Below are 17,791 nucleotides of genomic sequence, written 5' to 3' on the forward strand. Positions count from 1 at the left end.
GGGTTCGTGCATCTTTATTCAAAATGACTTCTGAACTTTCATGCTGGCATTGCCCGGACTCTGGATGGCACACGGTATGGTATATTTGGCGTATACCTACACCCAGCACCACCCCAACAGGCAGCCCAACCAGCTTCCCCAGTGAGAAAACCCTAGATGGTTCTTGTGTCCTGTCCTGGGGGGGCCTCAGGAGCCTCTGTGCCACAGGTTTTTTTTTATTTTTTTTTTTTTTTGGGGGGGGGGTTACCAGGGATTAAACCCAGGGACACTGAACCAGTGAGCCACATTCCCAGCCCTTTTTTGTATTTTATTTAGAAACAGGGTCTTGCTGAGTTGCTAAGTGCCTCACTAAGTTGCTGAGGCTGGTTTTAAATTTGTGATCCTCCTGCCTCAGCCTCCCAGCTGCCTCTGTGCCTCTAGTGAGTGGTGTTCAGTGGAAATGAACTGGTTGGTGGGAAGCAGCTACAATGGAACTAAGATCAAACCTGCAGGCACCATACTGGCTTTTCCTGTCAGTGAACAGCTGTATGACCTCAGACATGTCACTTAACCTCTCTGAGTCCTGTTTTTTTTCTTCTGTAAGATGGTCCCAAAATATCTAGAGTGTTGCTGTAAAAATTAAATAAAATAATGGCGGTATAGGCATGTGGCAAGGCCTGGTTCATGGCAGGAGCTCAGAAGGGTTTGCTACTCAGCAGTGCTCAGTTTCTAGCTAACACAGTCTCTGGGGGCTGGGTGACTAGCCAAGGAATAGAGGCATGAGCCCAAATCCCCTGATTCCCGATCCTGTGCCCTCTCCACTGCTAGGACCCCACCATGGGAACCCAGCATCCACAGATGAATGTTGCTCTGGCAGCATGATTTCTCCCTTATTGTAGCATTTCTTAAATTGCTGAAAATAGAGGATTGTTTTCTTTTGGGGAGCCATGTCAGATGACCAGCACAGAAGGAACTATGTAATTAACGGTGCCACTCATGTCACGCATCACGAAGACCCGCAGCCTCCCCCTGGGACCTGGAGTGCAGGCTGAGCTGACTTTGCTCTTTGGTTTGGATCATGACTCTTGGGCTTTGAAGATTTCCTAATTAGTTAGACTTGAACCCAAGACCTCTACGACTATGATATACAGACTCGGGTGAGTGAGGGCCCTGACACACCGTATTCTGGAAGGGTTCTCGGCAGGCCTTGGAGGGCTCCCCATGAAGAAATAGGGGGGCTAATAGCTATGCTTGGACTGGCAGAGAAGGGACCGGGCTTCCTGTCCCACAGGACATCTGGCTGAGGCCTTGATGCAGCTTTTAAAGACAAAGTAGGGAAGAGTCCAAATGTCGGGAAGAGCAAAGAATGGGAACTAGAAGCGGGAGTCTTCCTCTTAACTATAGACCTACTGAAAATCTTCAATTAATACTTAACAAATCCTCTATGGGCCACACAGCACACCTTCCAGCCCCAAATAAACTGGAAGTTGCTTAATTTCCTATCTCCAGAAGTAGAGATGGCAGCAGGTGTACCCCCAGTTTATGCCTCTCCCTCAGCTCCCCTTCAACATTACTTTAGAAAGAACCAGGTAAGAGCACACTGATCCAAAAGGACAGGTCTGGATCTGGACATAAGCCCAGGAACAGTGCACGCCAACCAGCACTGACCCACTACCAGCGGAGAAACCATCAGCTAATTAAAAAGCAAGGCCGAGGGCAAGCTCTGCCAGTTAGGAAAACGGACCTCAACCAGACTTGTCTTTGATTCATGAATAAAAGACTCAGCTACACATGGGACCCACAGGCAGGAGGTGCTCTGCCGGCCAGGACACGGATTTGCCCCCAGAGTCCAGCATTTCCTGGCCTCCACAGCTGGCAGGAGAGCATGGCTGCCCAGGCTAACTCCCCTCTCTCTATGAAGTTTCCTATACTTTTTCTGAGTCGTGCTTGTCCATCAGGCTCACCATGCCCCTCCTGCTTCAACCTGGGTGCAGCAGGCCAGCTGCACAGCCCAGCAGATGGCTGGCACTTGGAAGGTGGCAAGAGGAGCAGAGCGGACTCCGCCCCCTGGCTGGCAGCTGCTTCCCCTCTTCCTTATCCCGACAAGCCGGGGCCCCATCCACCTTCAGCCATTTTGAAGCCAGTGCCTCAAACCATCTGTCCTCTGGGAAGGGCTTCTCCGCAGATCTTGAGCTGGGTCCCCCGCCCCCCGTCGTCTTCCTGCACACCCCATTCGCCTGCCTTTCTCCTCAGGAGCTTCTCAACGTGCCACTCTCCCCACTTCTACGGCTCTATCTGATTCCATTTGCAAAACTGTCTGAGATTTTAAGCAGGGAAACCCCTGGAGAGCTCTGGTCAGGCCGCTTCCTCTCAAAACGATGCAATCAGTACCCACCAAACAATAAGTGCATGATAAGTTTTATTTAAAAGACAGGAACAGACAAGAGAATTTGTTTGGGTTTTAGGGTTTTTTTTTTTTCAAGTTTAAATTAACTAATAAAATGGAGAGAATGACACAGATCTGCTATTTACAAAAGGCAGGTTTAACTGAAGAAGGTCAGTTTTTATTCCAAAATAGGAATGATTACATATACAAAGTGATCATTTTATAAACATTGATCTAAATCCTTTATACCAGTAGACTTTCTTCCATGGAAAAAGAGATTAAAAGGAACTCTTTGGCATCGTTTTAAAAGCAGTTTCTGCTCCAGTTGTTACCGTTAGAGTGCTTATAAATGTTTAAGGTGGACACAGAAGAATGCGTTCTGATGATTAATTTTTTGATGTCTTATTTTTAGCTGTGGGCCACTTCAAACGCAGTGGGACATGGGGAAGAGTCCTGGACCGTGGGGTCCTGAGACTAGTAGCTAGAATTGTGCTTCAAGGTTGGGATAGCTCCCAACTCACAGGCTGTGGAGAGGATTCGGGATGACCCTGGAACAGCACCTGGCACGGAGGTGGCGCTCAAGGATGCTGGTTTCAGCAGCGCATCGGGGACTAGGAAAGTGTCACTGGGGGCACAGGCTCGCTTCTCTCTGGCACTTCCTCTCTGGTCAGGGGAGACTTTCCCCAGAGGAGCCATGGGAGCAAACAGGCTACCTAGGAGCTGCAGACTGGGCTCTGTTAAGTCAGTCCTATGTCTAGTTCTTAACTATGTCGTGCATTCCTTTGGCGATTTTTGCTTGTTTTTTCAAGTAAGCAACGCTGTCCTTTCCTTTGTAAGGCCAATTTTGGGTCAACTTCTAGAACTCTAATTTCCTCCCTAAAGCCTTTTCGTTTTAAAGACAGCTTCTTTTTAATTTTGCCCTTTCTAAGAGGTAGGGTATTTACCCGATCCTATTTTAATAGAGTCAATATTTGCTCTGAAGTAAAAGAATTCATTTCACCTTATTAAAATGATCTACTTCTTATTTCATCTTGTCGCCTCTTTGCGGATAAATGATCCCACGGAACACGGCACTGTAGGAAGTTGTGGGGAATCTGCCTGCGGCGTCCACGCCCACAGCCTGAAAGGCTGGCGCCTCTGCAAGGTGGTCCAGGACCGCAGAAGGAAGACATCAGGGCTGTCCATGGGAGCACCGGCGGCAGGAGAGTGGGCGAAGCCCCCTTCTTCACAAAATGGACTTCACAGACCCAGGGCTGCGGGTCGAGTGGAGCCACAGGGTCTTGGTTTTCAGTCCTGCCCACCAGGGACGCATCCCGTGGCTCCCAGTCACCGCCCAGCGTGCAGCCACAGGGCACCCGGACCCGGGGTGCTGCCCAGCGAGTCTCTGGGGCTTGTGTCAGCGCTAACACCCCACGGGCCCAGGATCTGTGGCCCATGGCAGGCGGGCTCTGCCCACCCACTCTCCGAAGCTCTGGGCAGCTCTCAGATATGCCGTCCAGTCAGAAAAAAGAGCGGCCTGTCCTCCTTGGCGTTGGCCGTCTGGAATTCATCCCGCAGCCGGAACTGCCACTCGTCTTCCAGCTCCAGGCGGACAACTGTCTGGCGGAGTGAGTTCCGGTCCTGACAGATCACGCACAAGGTGGCTCCTGTGGGGTGACGGCAGGACGGGAGGAGAGAGGTGAGTTTCTGCAAAGGGGAGCACCTGCCAGGCCCCACCTGCCAGGCCCCACCGGCGAGGCCCCACCAGCCTGGAGTCCTCCTCAGTAAGGAGGCTGCTGGGCAGGAAGGGCCCAACGTCCCGGGGGTCTCCCGCTCCTTTCTGAATGATGTACTGTCGCAGCCAGATGGTGCGACTAGAGTGGGCAGGTTTGGTGGGAAGACAAAAAGGCAGAGGGAAAGTTGAGGAGCAGAACACAGGAGGCGAGGGAGCGAAGGAGGTGGAAGGAGAGAAGAGTCTGAGCACAAGCCCAGCATCCTCCGCGGCATCCCTGGGTGCACATGTCCCGCCGCACGGCTGAACCCTGGTCCCACTCATCCAGGCCCGGGGCAGCTTCCGCCCTTCCCCACACCCCAGCCACGGAGCGTCTCTCTCCCCTTGGCTCCTGGAGTACAGCAACCCCATTCGGTGTTGTTCATATCTCGCTCTCTCCTTCCAACCCACACCCCCATCCTCCCTTCAGAGCAAACATCTCCCGAGGGCAGGGAGGGTGGTAGACACCTGGCACCGGTTCTCAGGCCTTATACCCTGCTGCTGCTCACTAAATGCCTGCCAGAGAGGAAGGTCAAGGCAAAGGACAACCAAGGGGACAGCAAGGTCAGCTAGGGATCTGAACAGGACTGGAAATGCAGGTTGGAAATCATCTTTAAAGGCATGGGGAGCAGGTGTTGGCCAGTCTCCACCACTCTGGCAGCAGGAAAGAGAGAGAGGACAAAGGAGCCTGCAGGACTCTCCTCCCAGGAGGAAACCTTGGGGACCCGGTGCTGATGCACATGAAGAAAAAAAGAATACAGAGGGGAAAGAATATCTGCCACTCACCCAGAGGAAAGGGCAGGTGTCTCGTTTCTGTTGAACAGGCAGAAGGGAAAGAGAGCCCCCGGGGTCCAGTCCCAGCTCTCTGGTACTTTCCTGGATGGTTGGAGCAGTCCCCGTCCCACCCTTAGCCTCAGTTTACCCATTGGCAAATAAGGACCAGGACGAGAAGCCCTGTTTTCAGTGACACCAGGTAACAACAGTCATTCAAGTCAAGGTCCAAGATAGGAGTATTACCTTTCAGAAAATGAAACTTTTTCAAAAAGCTAGCTCCCACAAAAGAGTCACAGAGGTACAGCAGCAGCCCACTGAACATCAGGTCAGAGCAGCTGATGTTCAAAGAATGGGGCCTGGAGCTCACGTAGCAGACAGAAATCTGCAAGAGAAGCAATCCAAGAGAAACATGGCTTTCCACAAAGTGACCAACAGTGCTGTGCCAGGGGTTCAGCTCTAACGGATTCCACCTGCTTAGACCAGCTGGCCATGGGAGGGAGGCAAAAGGCATATTCAGGGTATTTTCCAAATCTATATCCTAAAACTCAGTTCCAGGAGGTCTATCCAGATTCATCTATTCATAAATTTCTTTGAGAATCAGAAATATCTTGACATCAGAATTGGGTCTGATTTCTAACATCTATTTAGGCAAACTAACCTGCACTATTCTGTCAGCTCTCTAGTGGGGTCAACACCTCTGACCAAGTATGAGTGCAATCAGCCCTACGTATCTGAGGTTCCGTTGGTGTCTACAGATGCAACAGACAATGGATGGAAAATACTCGGGGAAAGAAGTTGTGTCTGTACTGAACACTCACAGACTTCTTTCCTGGTCATTATGCAATAACAATGCAGCGTAACAGCTACACACACAGCACTTACACTGCAGTAGGTGTGGTACGTCATCTAGAGATAAAACGTAGGAGGTGTGCATAGGTTACATGCAAATGCGACACCGTGTCACAGAAAGGACCCAAGCAGATCTTGGCACACAGGTTCCTGGAGCCAATCCCCAGGGAAACCGAGGCAGCCTGTGTTCATGGTTCAGAGTCCTGGATGCTAGTCCGCCTGACCTAGGGGTTCCTCTGCCTCGAGTTACCTGAGATCCCAGGTTAAGGTAGCAGTCCACGGACAGCACCGGGTGGCTGTGGTTCTTCAGGGACAGCGGGAAGAAGCGCTGGCTGTGGTACTGGAGGAACTTCTCCAGCAGCAGCTGGGCAGGGGCGGCGAGGAATGTGTGCTTGCTGTCAGGGGCGCAGATGTACTGGGCCGGCACAACCGCCGCGGAGCTGTCGGACACCTGCATGGGAGGGATGGATCTCAGGCACCCCTTGCCCCCAGAGCGGCACTGCCCACCCCCGGGATCCGGCCACAGGAAGCCCCGGGCTGAGGAAGGTTCTGTCCTTTAGGGTGATGGTGTGAGTTGAGAACACATACTTCAAGAGTAAAGTTCTGTTGAGAAAAATCAGGTTTCACCAAAGAAGGTCTGTGCTCACAGATCAGTAGGAGCTGCAGCCACGATCGTGCCACGCTGTCTGGTCAAGAGAGCCCGCGGACCTTAGGAACTCTTCCCCAGACTCATAGATGCAAGCGCCTGGGCGTGGCAGGCCTCGCCCTGACCCAGGATCCTCTCTGCTCAGCTCTGCCTCCTCACTGTCTGCTCATCCACTTGGTCACCAGCATGTTCTCCGCACTGCAGCCAGAGGGCTGCTCAGGACAACCCCCGGCTCCCTCGCTCCTCCTCAGCACCTCCGCCCTGGCCTCCTTCCCCGCTGCCGGGTGCAGGTGCTCTCGTCCTCCCAGTCTCTTGGGGACCCCCTACCACCCCGCCCCTGCTGCATTAGGTCCCCCTGCCACACACGCTCCACCTTTGTGGTGCTTCTCACAGAGACCTTGCACTGAAGGTCCATTTATAACTTCTGCCTCGGCTGCAAGGCCACGCTCTCCCAGAGGGGACTGAGTGCTCAGTATGTATTTAATTAAATGGGTAAAAATAACTCGGTGAAAGATCATAAACATCACTGGCTTTCCTACATATAATCAATATGCAATTAAATCTAGTAGACATAGGGTCATGTTCTATATAGAAACGAAAGTAAGAGACCTAAGAGTTTAAAAATGACCCAGAGAAGCAAAAGAAAAATCTGTGTTAAAGGCACATCAGGATCTTTGGTTGGAAGACTCACTGAGGTAAAAACTTGGATTCTCCATAAATCAAACCTCGAATCTAACACAATTTCAAGTTTAGATATCACAATTGTAGGGCTGGGGTTGTGGCTCAGTGGTAGAGCACTTGCCTAGCATGTGTGAGGCACTGGGTTTGATTCTTAGCACAATGTAAAACTAAATAAACAAAATAAAGGCATGAGTCCATCTGCAACTAAAGATATAAAACAAAGAAAGTCTCCACTGTGGCAGGAGTTGGGGTTTAACTCGTGACTCCCAGGCTCCTCTGTGGGACAGGCTACTCTGAAGGTCTCTACTCTGCAAGAGAACTAAGGATGGAGGAAGTGGCAGCCCTTGCTTGTGCTGGTCACTAGCCCCAGCTGGTGGCTGGATGCAGGCGTGGCCCTGCTCAGGGCAGGTCACCGTGCGGGGAGCTAGTGCAGACCAGGAGGGAGAGGCTGGGAAAGACGACTGGTATCAGAACTAGCAGATGTCATCAGTGAGAGATTTGAGACAGAGTGACAAACAGGAGACAGAAGAACCTTCAGGCAGAGACAGGTCAGCCTGCCTGGTTTCCTGAAGGCGGAACTCTCCAGCATCCTCAGTTACCAGGGCGTGGCCAGGGAGTGCTCCCTGGGAAACGGTCATACGTCTGTCCCACCAGAGGCGGGCTTGTGTGCCAAGCCAATGCTTCTCGGACGAGGCACCATCCCAGAGCCTGGAGAAGAGTGTGGAGCCACAGCCAGCCCTGCTGGGGCAGAGGGGCCTGGCGGTCACCTCCCGTTGGACAGCGGTTTACAGGACGCTGGCTAGAGCTGGAGTGAAGGGTGACTTCTGGGACACAGTGCGATTAAACATCTTTGCTGACACCACCTGGTGGCGAGCGAGGCATCCACGGCAGCCCTGGTGGCAGACCTACACGGCCTGCTGGCCACGCTCACCTTGGACGTGATGTGGAAGGACCTGTGGCCGCCCACAGCGATCTGCTTCTTCATCACGCTGAAGCGGTTGAATCGGCAGAGCAGGAGGCCGGCACTGTGCACCCGCAGATTGAAATCCACATCGTCACAGGTGAACCTGAGGAGGAGCAGATCTGACGGGCACAGCTCACGTGCCCCACCGCACACATGTGGAGATCTGGAGCGGACCTGTCCTAGGGGCTACAGAGGCGCAGTGGTTTCGTTCCTGCCTCAAGATCTTATTCTAGGAGGACGCAAGGCACAGCAGGCACCGTCTATTGCAGCTGAAGCTTCGACCCTTGGAAGTCCACGTGCTGAGTGCCAGGCACCACGTGGAAAGCTTCAGGCACGATTCCATTTGATTGTTGCAAAGGAAACAACCACAAACCTCCCAGGGTAAAAATGCCAGCCACTTCCTACAGCCCAGGGAACGGGCCGAGAGGGGCACCTGCCTGCTGCAAAGCTGCTGGGTAGCAGGTTCCAGGAGGTGGGTCAGCCTGGCTCCTAAGTGGACACTCCTAAGCAGGCCATCTTGGGCATGGGCCCACTACCCGGCATACAGAGACACTCGAGAAACACTTGGTGATGAATGATTCTCGAGAGGTGACACTCCTGTGACTAGACATAGAAAGAAAGCTTCCTTTAATGCTTATGCCCCTAAAAAGCTGTGCAATCAAAGGGGACGAAAACCACATGGTGTGACTCACTAAAGCATTCTGTGAATTGATGAAGTGACCCCAAGCAAAAACATGACATTATACAGCACTATATCCTGAGGAATGAGAGCTGGCCAGGCGAGTGCTGTGGGCAGAGCCTCTGCTTCGGTGGGCCCTGTGGGGCGGAGGTGAGGGAGCTCAGGACTCCAGGCCTTGGTCCCCACCGCGGGCAGGAGCTCACCGGTTCTGGTTGTACTGCACGTTCTGGGTCAGGTCCACGTTCAGGATGATGAAGTCGTGCACATGGCAGCGGGAGAAAGGCTCCCGCACCTGGCCGCCCCTGGTCTTGCTGGCCCACTTGCGCAGGCCGAGCAGGGCGTAGCGCGTGATGTTGGGGGAGGCCTCGATGTGCTGCATGATGTGCTTCAAGGAGACGTTCCTCTCTGACCAGGAAAACTCCCTGCTCAAAGGAGGCGGATGGTGACCCCCACGCAGGCCAGCCAGAAAACACCTTCCCGCCCAGTAGGAGGTGCTGGACCCGCTGATGAGGCCGGATACCAGCACCACCCCCAAGGGACGCCAGACACCTGCCAACCACTGCCTCTTACGACCACTTCTTTGTGTGAAATGCACTCATATTCTCTGTGCAGAACAGTTGACAGAATGCAACTTAGTTACACTCACAACTCTAGTCCAGATACTAACACACAAAGAGGAGGAAACCAGAACCCAGACAGTTAGTCATTTGCCTGAAGTCACACTGCAAATCCAAATAAAGCCCGAAGTTAGAAGTTAGGCTGGGGGCTGGACAAGGCTGGAGGGCAGCCATCGGGGTAACCCTGAGGGCTGAAAGGTTGTGAAATTTTCTAAATACATGACATACCTTCCTCTTTGTGTACATATGAATCACACTAAATCTACAGCATATGGTTTTCTGTATGGATTACACCTCAACGATTTTTAAAAATTAAAAGAAAGCTGAGCTTGGAATGTGGCCCACCTCTGCCACCTCCAGGGCTCTGGCCTTGTGACGTGAGGGGCCCTTAGTGGTCCTCTCGGGTGAGAGGGATTCCCTGTCCCAAGAGAGCATGCTCCTGCCTGATGTCCATGGACGGAGGGAGGCAGGAGCGCAGGCCACTCACCGGCTCCGCTCCCCCGCACAGTCCACGTCCACCACGTTCCACATCACGCAGGAGTCATCTGAGATCACGATGAAAGGCCAGATGTCCTGCGGCTTGATCCCAAGCTCCTCCTGCCGGTTCCGTTCCAGCTCCAGGTTGTGGTAGGACAGCTCCTTGATTAGGAAATGGGCAGCCCCTGGAATGGCAGAAGGACCCGGCTCAGGTCTGTCCCATACCCACAGGCGCCCCAGCCCAATAGGCACCCGCCCCACGTGTCCCCACGTACATCCCTCCTCCACCGACTGCTGCCACTGAGGAGGAAAACCCCTCTCCAATTCCTGTGCACATTTGTCCTTCCTTTCTAACAACTGGGAAAACAACTAAGTTAACAACCAAACTTTTTTTTTTTTTAAAAGAATATTCGTAAAAAGTCAAGTCAAAATAGCTTTAAGAATTGCAAAAGACTGGATATAAACTCTTTCATCTCTAGAATATTCTCTCCAGTCTCCATTCATGAAAAATTTTACTGAGCAGGGTCTGTGAGAAACACCCACCAACTCCAGCGCTGTTGAAAATGCTCGGGAGCACCAGCATGATGTGGTTGGGCCAGTACTTCTTATAAATGGCCATTTCGTACTCCTTGACCACCAGCACGTGCAAGTGACTGGCGCCATCCATCGCGTGGTACAGATTAAAGAGCCCGTGTTCGTGTCGACCAGTGGTTGGCGTGAATGTGGGGCTCTTTATGTATTCGTGACTCTGTAAAGTACAGGTAGAACAAGGTAGAGTGTTTGCAAATGTGACTGTCCCCCTCCTTTGAAATGTGACTTTTCAGTGGGTCCTATGGGAAGATGGAGTTGATTCCCCCTCTCTTTGAATGCAAGAGCAGCTTGATTTTACCAATAAAATGTAGGGAAGCTGCTGCTGAGCCCAGCCTCAGGCACCCCACTGAACCTCCCCTGAACAAGCCTGGGCCAGCCTGCTGGGGGCAAGATACCACATGGAGCAGAGCTGGGCATCCCACTGAGGCCTCCCAGATCAGCAGCCCTCCCACCAGCCACCAGTCCATCCAACGGCCAGCACAGACACAGAGTGAGCACAACCAACCAGAGGGACCGTCAGCTGAACCTCAGGCAAACTGCTGGAATCAGATGCTAAATACATCCTTCTCTGAGAATGGCTTGTGCAACTGAAACCAACTGGCCCACGTCAATCAGCCAAATCCATTCCCCTCTATGTCACTGTCTCATGCTGTACTCCTCTATGTCACTGTCTCATGCTGTACTCTGAACAGATGTCACTCCTGTTTATCTTCAGCATCCACATACAGTAAATGGAGGACATCCCCCAGTGGCCTGCCCATGACACCCAGCCGTGCATACGCTCCTGTTGGGAAGTCTTCTCTATAAATGACTATGCTTTCTGACCCCTTCCTTCATTTGGGCAGCTGGCTGAGCTGGGGCTTCTGCTGCCTCTGAATTCCTCAGAGCCCCTGCTACAAAGCTGACAGGGAGGAGACTGGAAAAGTGAGTGGGGTCATGGGTGAATGTGCTCCTGGGCTGCAAGACACCTATCCCAAAGCTCTGGCACTTTACAAATGTTTGCATTGTTTGGCAGCAGGCTTGGCAGCTGCCTGGCTCTCAAGAAGGAGAAAGAAGCAACCTAATCCACCGGGTGCATGTTGCTGGGCTAGGCAAAGAGCAGCCAGTCAGCTCTGAGGCTGTCGGGCTAAACCTGTTAAGCCAACAGCCCTGCAGGGAACATCTCCATTAGGAGAACAGTAGTCACAGGGACAAGGGATCATTAAGCACAATCTCTTCACAAGATAAAAATGTATTTGTTAGAGATATACCTGTAGTTACTTATGGGTGAAATGCTATGATATCAGGAATTTGCTTCCAAATGGCACAGAGAGGGAGAAGCAGAGAGAAGACAGATGAACATGGCCAGCTGTGAGTTAGTTAATTATGGAAGTTGGGTGACGGGCCTAAGGAATCCACTCTCCTGTTTTCTCTACCCCAGCTTATTCAAACGTTCCACAACAGCACTATAGGAGAGAGGCACCTGTCCTCTTCCAGGTGCCTTGTGCCTGTCATTTGTTATTTCAGATAATTCTCACAACAAGCTTTCTCAAGAATCATCACCCAGCTTTTCAGGTGAGGAAACTGAGGCTCAGAGACCCTAAGGGACAAGTGAATCACACAACCAGTCAGTGGTTAAGCAAGCCTCAAACTGGAGCCTGGAGGCCCCAAAGCCATGCACTGCACTAGCCTCCTCCAGTTCAGGCGCCATGTTGCTTCTGCACCACGTGCCCTTAACTTCAGACAGCTCATCGAGGTCCCCAGCTTAGTGATCACCTGAAGCCACTTTGATTTGCCCATAGAACTCAGACCCGGTACCTTGTCTGTGACGAGGGGAAGGCGCATGCTCTCCAGCTGGCCTCCAGGTTGGCTGAAGACAAAGTGGTGCTCCTTGGACTTGGGAATAATGAAGTGGAGCTGGATCTCCTCTCCCAGCATGGAGTAAGAGAAGGCAAAGGCATGCAGGGTGGATTCATACAGCTGAGGTGCGAGGGGAAAGGACAGAGCTTGTCATCAGAGTCAGACTCACTTCCTAGAAGAATCCAGGCCTAGCCTGGCCATGACCACACACAGGTCACACCAGGCCACTTCTGCCCCACGGTACAAGAAACCCACAGGGTGCCCCCAGCACAAAGCACGGGCACCCAGGTCTGGCTCCCGGGTAGGCATACCCGAGGCCACACAGCAGCTAGAGGCTGCCCTGTCCTGCATCCTGATGGTGCTTCACCTAGGCTTGTCACCTTGGCACCAAGTGTCTGAACTCTGGATTTGACCTGGAGTCCCAATCTGGATCGCCAATGAAAACATTCACACTACAGATCTCATTTCTAATTCTGATATATTTCCATCACAGGCGTGGGTAGTACCCATTGATCAGATGACAACACCCGCGTAGCTCGTACTCGGCAGCACCAGCATTCATCAGGGGCCGTTCTGTCCCCTTCCCGTCCTAATTAACCATCTTAGGAGGCAGGTGTGTTGTCATCCCACTGTACGGACAGGGAAGCTGACATTCAGGGCTTATTCCTGTTCCCAGGTCTAGCCTCGCTCTAGCACTGCCCCCAGCCCCTCCCCACAAGCCAGGCACCCCACACCCCATATCCATGCGCATACTGCTCTCTCTCTGGCACAATCCCCAGCCTGGCTTTGCCCTGGGCTCTGGAAGCCTTGTAGGGGACCACCCTGTGACCTCATCTCTCTCACCTGACACCCTTCTAGGTGGCTCCACACTCCAAGAGCTGGAGAAGGAGGTGGTGGCGCAGGACACACAGTGTCACACTCCCTCCAGGCTCTATTAGAGCCACAGAGCCAGTTGGGAACAAATATAAAGAAGTAAGAGATTGTAATCAGGTGCACACCTGTAAGCCCAGTGACTCAGGAGGCTTAGCCAGGAGGATCACAAATTCGAGGTCAGCCTTAGCAACCTAGTGAGGCTCTAAGCAACTTAGTGAGACCCTATCTCAAAATAAAAAATATAAAGGGCTGGGGATGTGGCTCAGTGGTTAAGCACCCTTGGGTTTATCCCCAGGTATGAAAAAAGAAAAAGGAGGAGAGAAAAAGAAATTCTGACCAGAGCAGTGTGGCAGATGGAGAGAAAAAGAATCATGTGAGGAAGTAAGTTTCATTCCAAGGACAGGGAGCCTCAGGAGAGGCAAGAAGGACACAGGAGCAGAGGAATGGGGACGTGGAACCTGCCTCAGGAGACGGCATTGCCTCAGCGTCGTTTGCTGGGCTGGCTTCACGCCCCCTCACCACCCCGGACACACTGCTCTTTGTGACCCCAGACCTCACACTGGGCTAAACAGGCCAGAGTGGCCCAGCAGGCGGACGGAGGACCACTCTCCTTCCTCGCCTGTGCTCTGGGCTGCCATTAATGCCATCAGAGGGCAGGAGGAAGTCTTTAACCCTGAATTTACTAGATTGGAATAAATTGCATGAGCCCTTTGCAGTTCTTTAAATTTCAAAATCAAGAAAACATATTCACATAGTTTTTCTTTAAGAAAGTTTTTCTTTAAGAAAGTTTTTTCTTTAAGAAAAACTCCATCTCCAAGAAAAACAAAGGTTAGAAGAGTTCATCTGGAGCAAATGGGATTACTGATTATTCGGATCTTTTAAAAAATTGCATATATGTACTTTCTAATTTCATCTCAGTAAAAGTGCACACTTAAATACATTAGCATCAAAGAGGCCAGGTGCCGGGGCTGGGGCAGTGGCTCAGTGATAGAGTGCTTGCCTTGCACGTGTGAGGCCTGGGTGCAATCCTCAGCACCACATAAAAATAAATAAATACATAAATAAATAGAGATACTGTGTCCATCTGCAACTAAAGAAAATTTAAAAAAAAGGGGGGGGGGCAGGTGCTGCTTCTTGGGCAGCTAGCTCAAGACCAGGCAGGCAGGAGAATGAAAGCCACTGGCTGCTGTTTGCCTCTGAAAAAGGGATGAAGGGAACAAGCAGGCACTGCTACCCCAGGCCTTCCTGGGAGCCACCATGGACATCAGCTATCCTGCTGGCCTCTGCAACCTATCTAGGTGCCCACTGGCTCCCGCCAGCTCTGGCTCTCTTTCCTACCCTCTTTCCCTCACTTGGGTGTGAAATGAAAAGAGACACTTCAATATGGTAGTATAAATACTACCATCTGCTCATATGTAACCACCCTCCCAGCCTCCTGGAAACCTCCACCTGGCTAGTAAGAGACTAGTCTAGACACAGCCTTGCCCTGGGTGGGCCTCACTTAGAGTTCTTGCTGAAGGTGCCCACGTTTCCCTCCTAGGACACAAGACCTCTGCCCCAGGCTCCTGGCTCCTCTCCTGAGACCACCTATCCCCTAGTACTCTATCCCCAACAACACTCAACCAAAGTCACTCCTTAGCCCCCGTGACCCCAGGCTCCCTATTCCTTCTCCTCTCATCTGTCTTGGCCCCTTAGCAAATCCTACTCATCCTCCAAAATCCTTTCTCTGCTCCCCACCTAAAATAGAGGTTGCATCTACTCAGGACCAGATTTAGGAGTTTTTGGATTTGGGAACACTAGTTCAGACTTTACCAGTTAAGCATCCCTAATCTGAGATCCAAATGCTCTGAAATCCGAAGGTTTTTAAGCACTATGTCAATGCTCAAAGAGCTTCAGATTTCAGGGCATTTCAGAGTTTGGATCTTCAGATCAGGGAAGCTCAACCTGTCCCTTCATTTATAAAACAAGGACAGTGAGCTTTGGTGAGAATTTAGTGGGAAACCGGACAGGACAGTTTCCTAGCCAGTGCACCTTGAATGGATGGTAAGTGTGGCTGGGACGCAAGCCCCCAGTGACCAGCAGGTAACCAGCCAGAGCCTGAGCCAAAGCCTTGTCCATTTGTGAACCCAGGACAAATGTCCTCTGTCACGTACGAAGGCTGGGAAGGACTGGCAGGTGGGGAGCGCCCAGGCCTGCCACCCATCCTGCAAACCCCCCTTAGCTGCGTGCTCTCTGCACCTCACCCACCCGGACCTCCCCACCTGCACCACACTGTTTGAAATCTCACACCGGTGCCTCTCCCTCCCAGGCCGTGAGCCCCGTGGACGGGGACAAAGTTTGTTCAAGTCTGTATCAGGGCACTCAGTGAATGTCGATGGCACCAACTAACGTGCAGAATCTCTAGGACCTGAATACGATGATGACACCCGCAGAGAGCATGGCCGCAGGTGTGCACCCAGCCCCAGGAATGCAGGGCATACACAGACCAGGAAGCAGGGGCTTCCAGAGCCCTCCTCTCCCACTCTGAAATGAAAACTTGGAAAAACAGGGAAACACAAGAGTAAGCCCAGGAGACACCACGGGAGCTGCCAGAAGCGGACTGAGCCGAGGACCAGCGCCCCTGCCTACCTGGTAGCGGGGGTGGAAGCCCACGTACTGGTGGCACTGCCTACCTGGTAGCGGGGGTGGAAGCCCATGTACTGGTGGCACTGCTCGCAGTGGTGGTACGTGTTGTATGCCGCGTACTTGGACAGTCTCATCCGCGCTGTCTGACGCCGCACGTAAAGTTCCTCGGGCTTCCTGGAGAGCCCCCTGTCTGCAGGAAATTCCCCAGTGTTAAGGAGCAGCAGGGGGCGGAGCAAATGTGTCGTCCCCATGGGCTGAACCTCGCACTAAGAGGAACCTCGCGGTGAGCAGCGGTGACAGGGCTCTGCGAGGACAGTGAGCCCTGAGGTGACATCCAGGCAGAGGACAGCAAGACACCTCAGTGGATAAGCGAACAGAGGCTCACACCATGTCCTAGCTGTGGACCTGGAAACGCCTTAAAAGCACATATTTAAGAATCCACATGGTAGTTTACATCAACTGCCCACTTACTATGCAAATACCGGAATGCCAATGAACTCTTTTTTCTTTTTTTTAAATGATGTGGCAGAATTAAGCTTTTAGCACTAAACCTTCATTAGAAGCCGGTCTAGGGGAAGGACCCTCATCTATTCTGAACGCAACGAAGGGAAGACCACTGGTCTGTAGCAGAGCAGTGTGCCGTTCTCTGGGGCAGCAGTGCCAAGCTCTCCCGATCTGCGCTCATAGTCCCACTGGCCAGTGACACGCACATTGACTTACGCTGCCTTGACCCACCATGGAAGTTACTGATGCCTAAGAAGGAAGGGGAAGGTGAGAGGCTTGGGCAGGAACACATGCACCCACTGGGCTAGGACAACACCAAACTCATAAGTAGAAATGCACAGCTTTTATCTTCCAACAACCAGAGAGTGCAGAACACCCGGCCATGACGAACCAGCAAGCAACTGCCATTCAGCACCTCCTGAGCAGTGAGTCTCCCTTTGGTGGGCTCTGGGGTGGTGCCCTCATTATACAGGCAGGGGGCCTTCTTCGTTCTGAACGGGGTTTTGTGGGTTGTTCACCACCAACATTCATCTCTAACAAGATGCTCGGCCCAGCTGCATTATGGTGACACAGAAGAGGTGACGCCCACCCACTTTAGAAGAAGCTGAAGCAAGAGATCCGAAGTCTGACCTTCGCTCTTGATGCTCTGATGGTGGGCACAAATCAGACTGGCATCCTCATACTTGGGATCATGAATGATGTAGTCAAATGGCATCTTCTGGAACAGCTCCAGGTCTGGCCAGGGGTCACTGAGCTGGAGGTAGTGCCAATCGGATTCTTCTCGGAGGCCTGCGGGATGGGTCGAAACACGATGTGCACAAAACATGAGAAAAGGACCCACTCTGTGCACGAGGACGATGCTTGAGCAGGAGTTTGTTAACATATGGGTCACTGGGGACCCTCTTCTTTCTCAAGGGCTTTCTAACATGGATCCACTTGGGGGAGGATCTAATGAGGCAAGAGTATGCATTTAGTCTGTCTGCACCCAGAAGAATAACGTGCACTCTTTCCTACAGACACCTCTTCCTGGAGTCCCGACCCAGCTGACCTGACACTATGCACTGTGGACTGTTAGGTTCCTTTCTTCTTCTAGCTGTGTAAACCCCCCCATCAACAGGGCTCAGCTCCTACACTTCACCCCTAGAAAGTGCCTGGGCCATTGATTTCCCCGATGCCAGCAACACTTGAGGCCCAAAGCACATTTTCACGTTCGCCAGCATCATCTGTCACTGTGACAGGCACAGCCTGTGGGGCTCACGGTTTTGCCAGCTACAAGAAAAAAGTCTAGTTGTCCAACTCAAACTGTGTGACACGTTGACATTCCACACCCTACGTTGTGTATGATATGTAGATGTGAATTTCCTTTGGTTCCTGTGCAGTACGTGTGTCCTGCTAGGTTGAACGCAGGGGCAGAGAACACGTCCCTGAGGAGCCAGGGGAGGAAGCTCACTGCTACCAACAGGTGCCCAGCCCGCCACAGCACCCAGCACAACAGGAATTATCCCTATTGCACAAGAGGAAACAGAGGCAATAGAGAATATTTAGGAGAACGAGCTT

At 52.2% G+C, this 17,791-nt stretch overlaps 1 protein-coding gene across 12 annotated transcripts in view; it reads right to left on the reverse strand.

Annotated features, from left to right (window-relative positions):
- Positions 1-3,453: 3,453 nt before the first annotated feature.
- The window catches only part of GREB1 (growth regulating estrogen receptor binding 1), a 129,646-nt gene continuing 115,308 nt past the window's right edge, over positions 3,454-17,791 (reverse strand). For all 12 annotated transcript variants that reach the window (XM_079109658.1, XM_079109662.1, XM_079109655.1 and 9 more), the window contains 10 exons: positions 16,865-17,023; positions 15,778-15,920; positions 12,191-12,352; positions 10,346-10,550; positions 9,813-9,987; positions 8,912-9,130; positions 7,997-8,132; positions 5,989-6,189; positions 5,133-5,271; positions 3,454-4,011 (listed from right to left, as the gene is read on the reverse strand). In XM_079109658.1, the coding sequence (XP_078965784.1) occupies positions 3,848-4,011; positions 5,133-5,271; positions 5,989-6,189; positions 7,997-8,132; positions 8,912-9,130; positions 9,813-9,987; positions 10,346-10,550; positions 12,191-12,352; positions 15,778-15,920; positions 16,865-17,023 (1,703 nt within the window). In that variant the 3' untranslated portion in view covers positions 3,454-3,847. The remainder of the gene's footprint in view (positions 4,012-5,132; positions 5,272-5,988; positions 6,190-7,996; positions 8,133-8,911; positions 9,131-9,812; positions 9,988-10,345; positions 10,551-12,190; positions 12,353-15,777; positions 15,921-16,864; positions 17,024-17,791) is intronic.

The sequence above is a fragment of the Sciurus vulgaris genome (genome assembly GCF_902686455.1).
Source record: "Sciurus vulgaris genome assembly, chromosome: 14".
Lineage (NCBI taxonomy): Eukaryota > Metazoa > Chordata > Mammalia > Rodentia > Sciuridae > Sciurus > Sciurus vulgaris.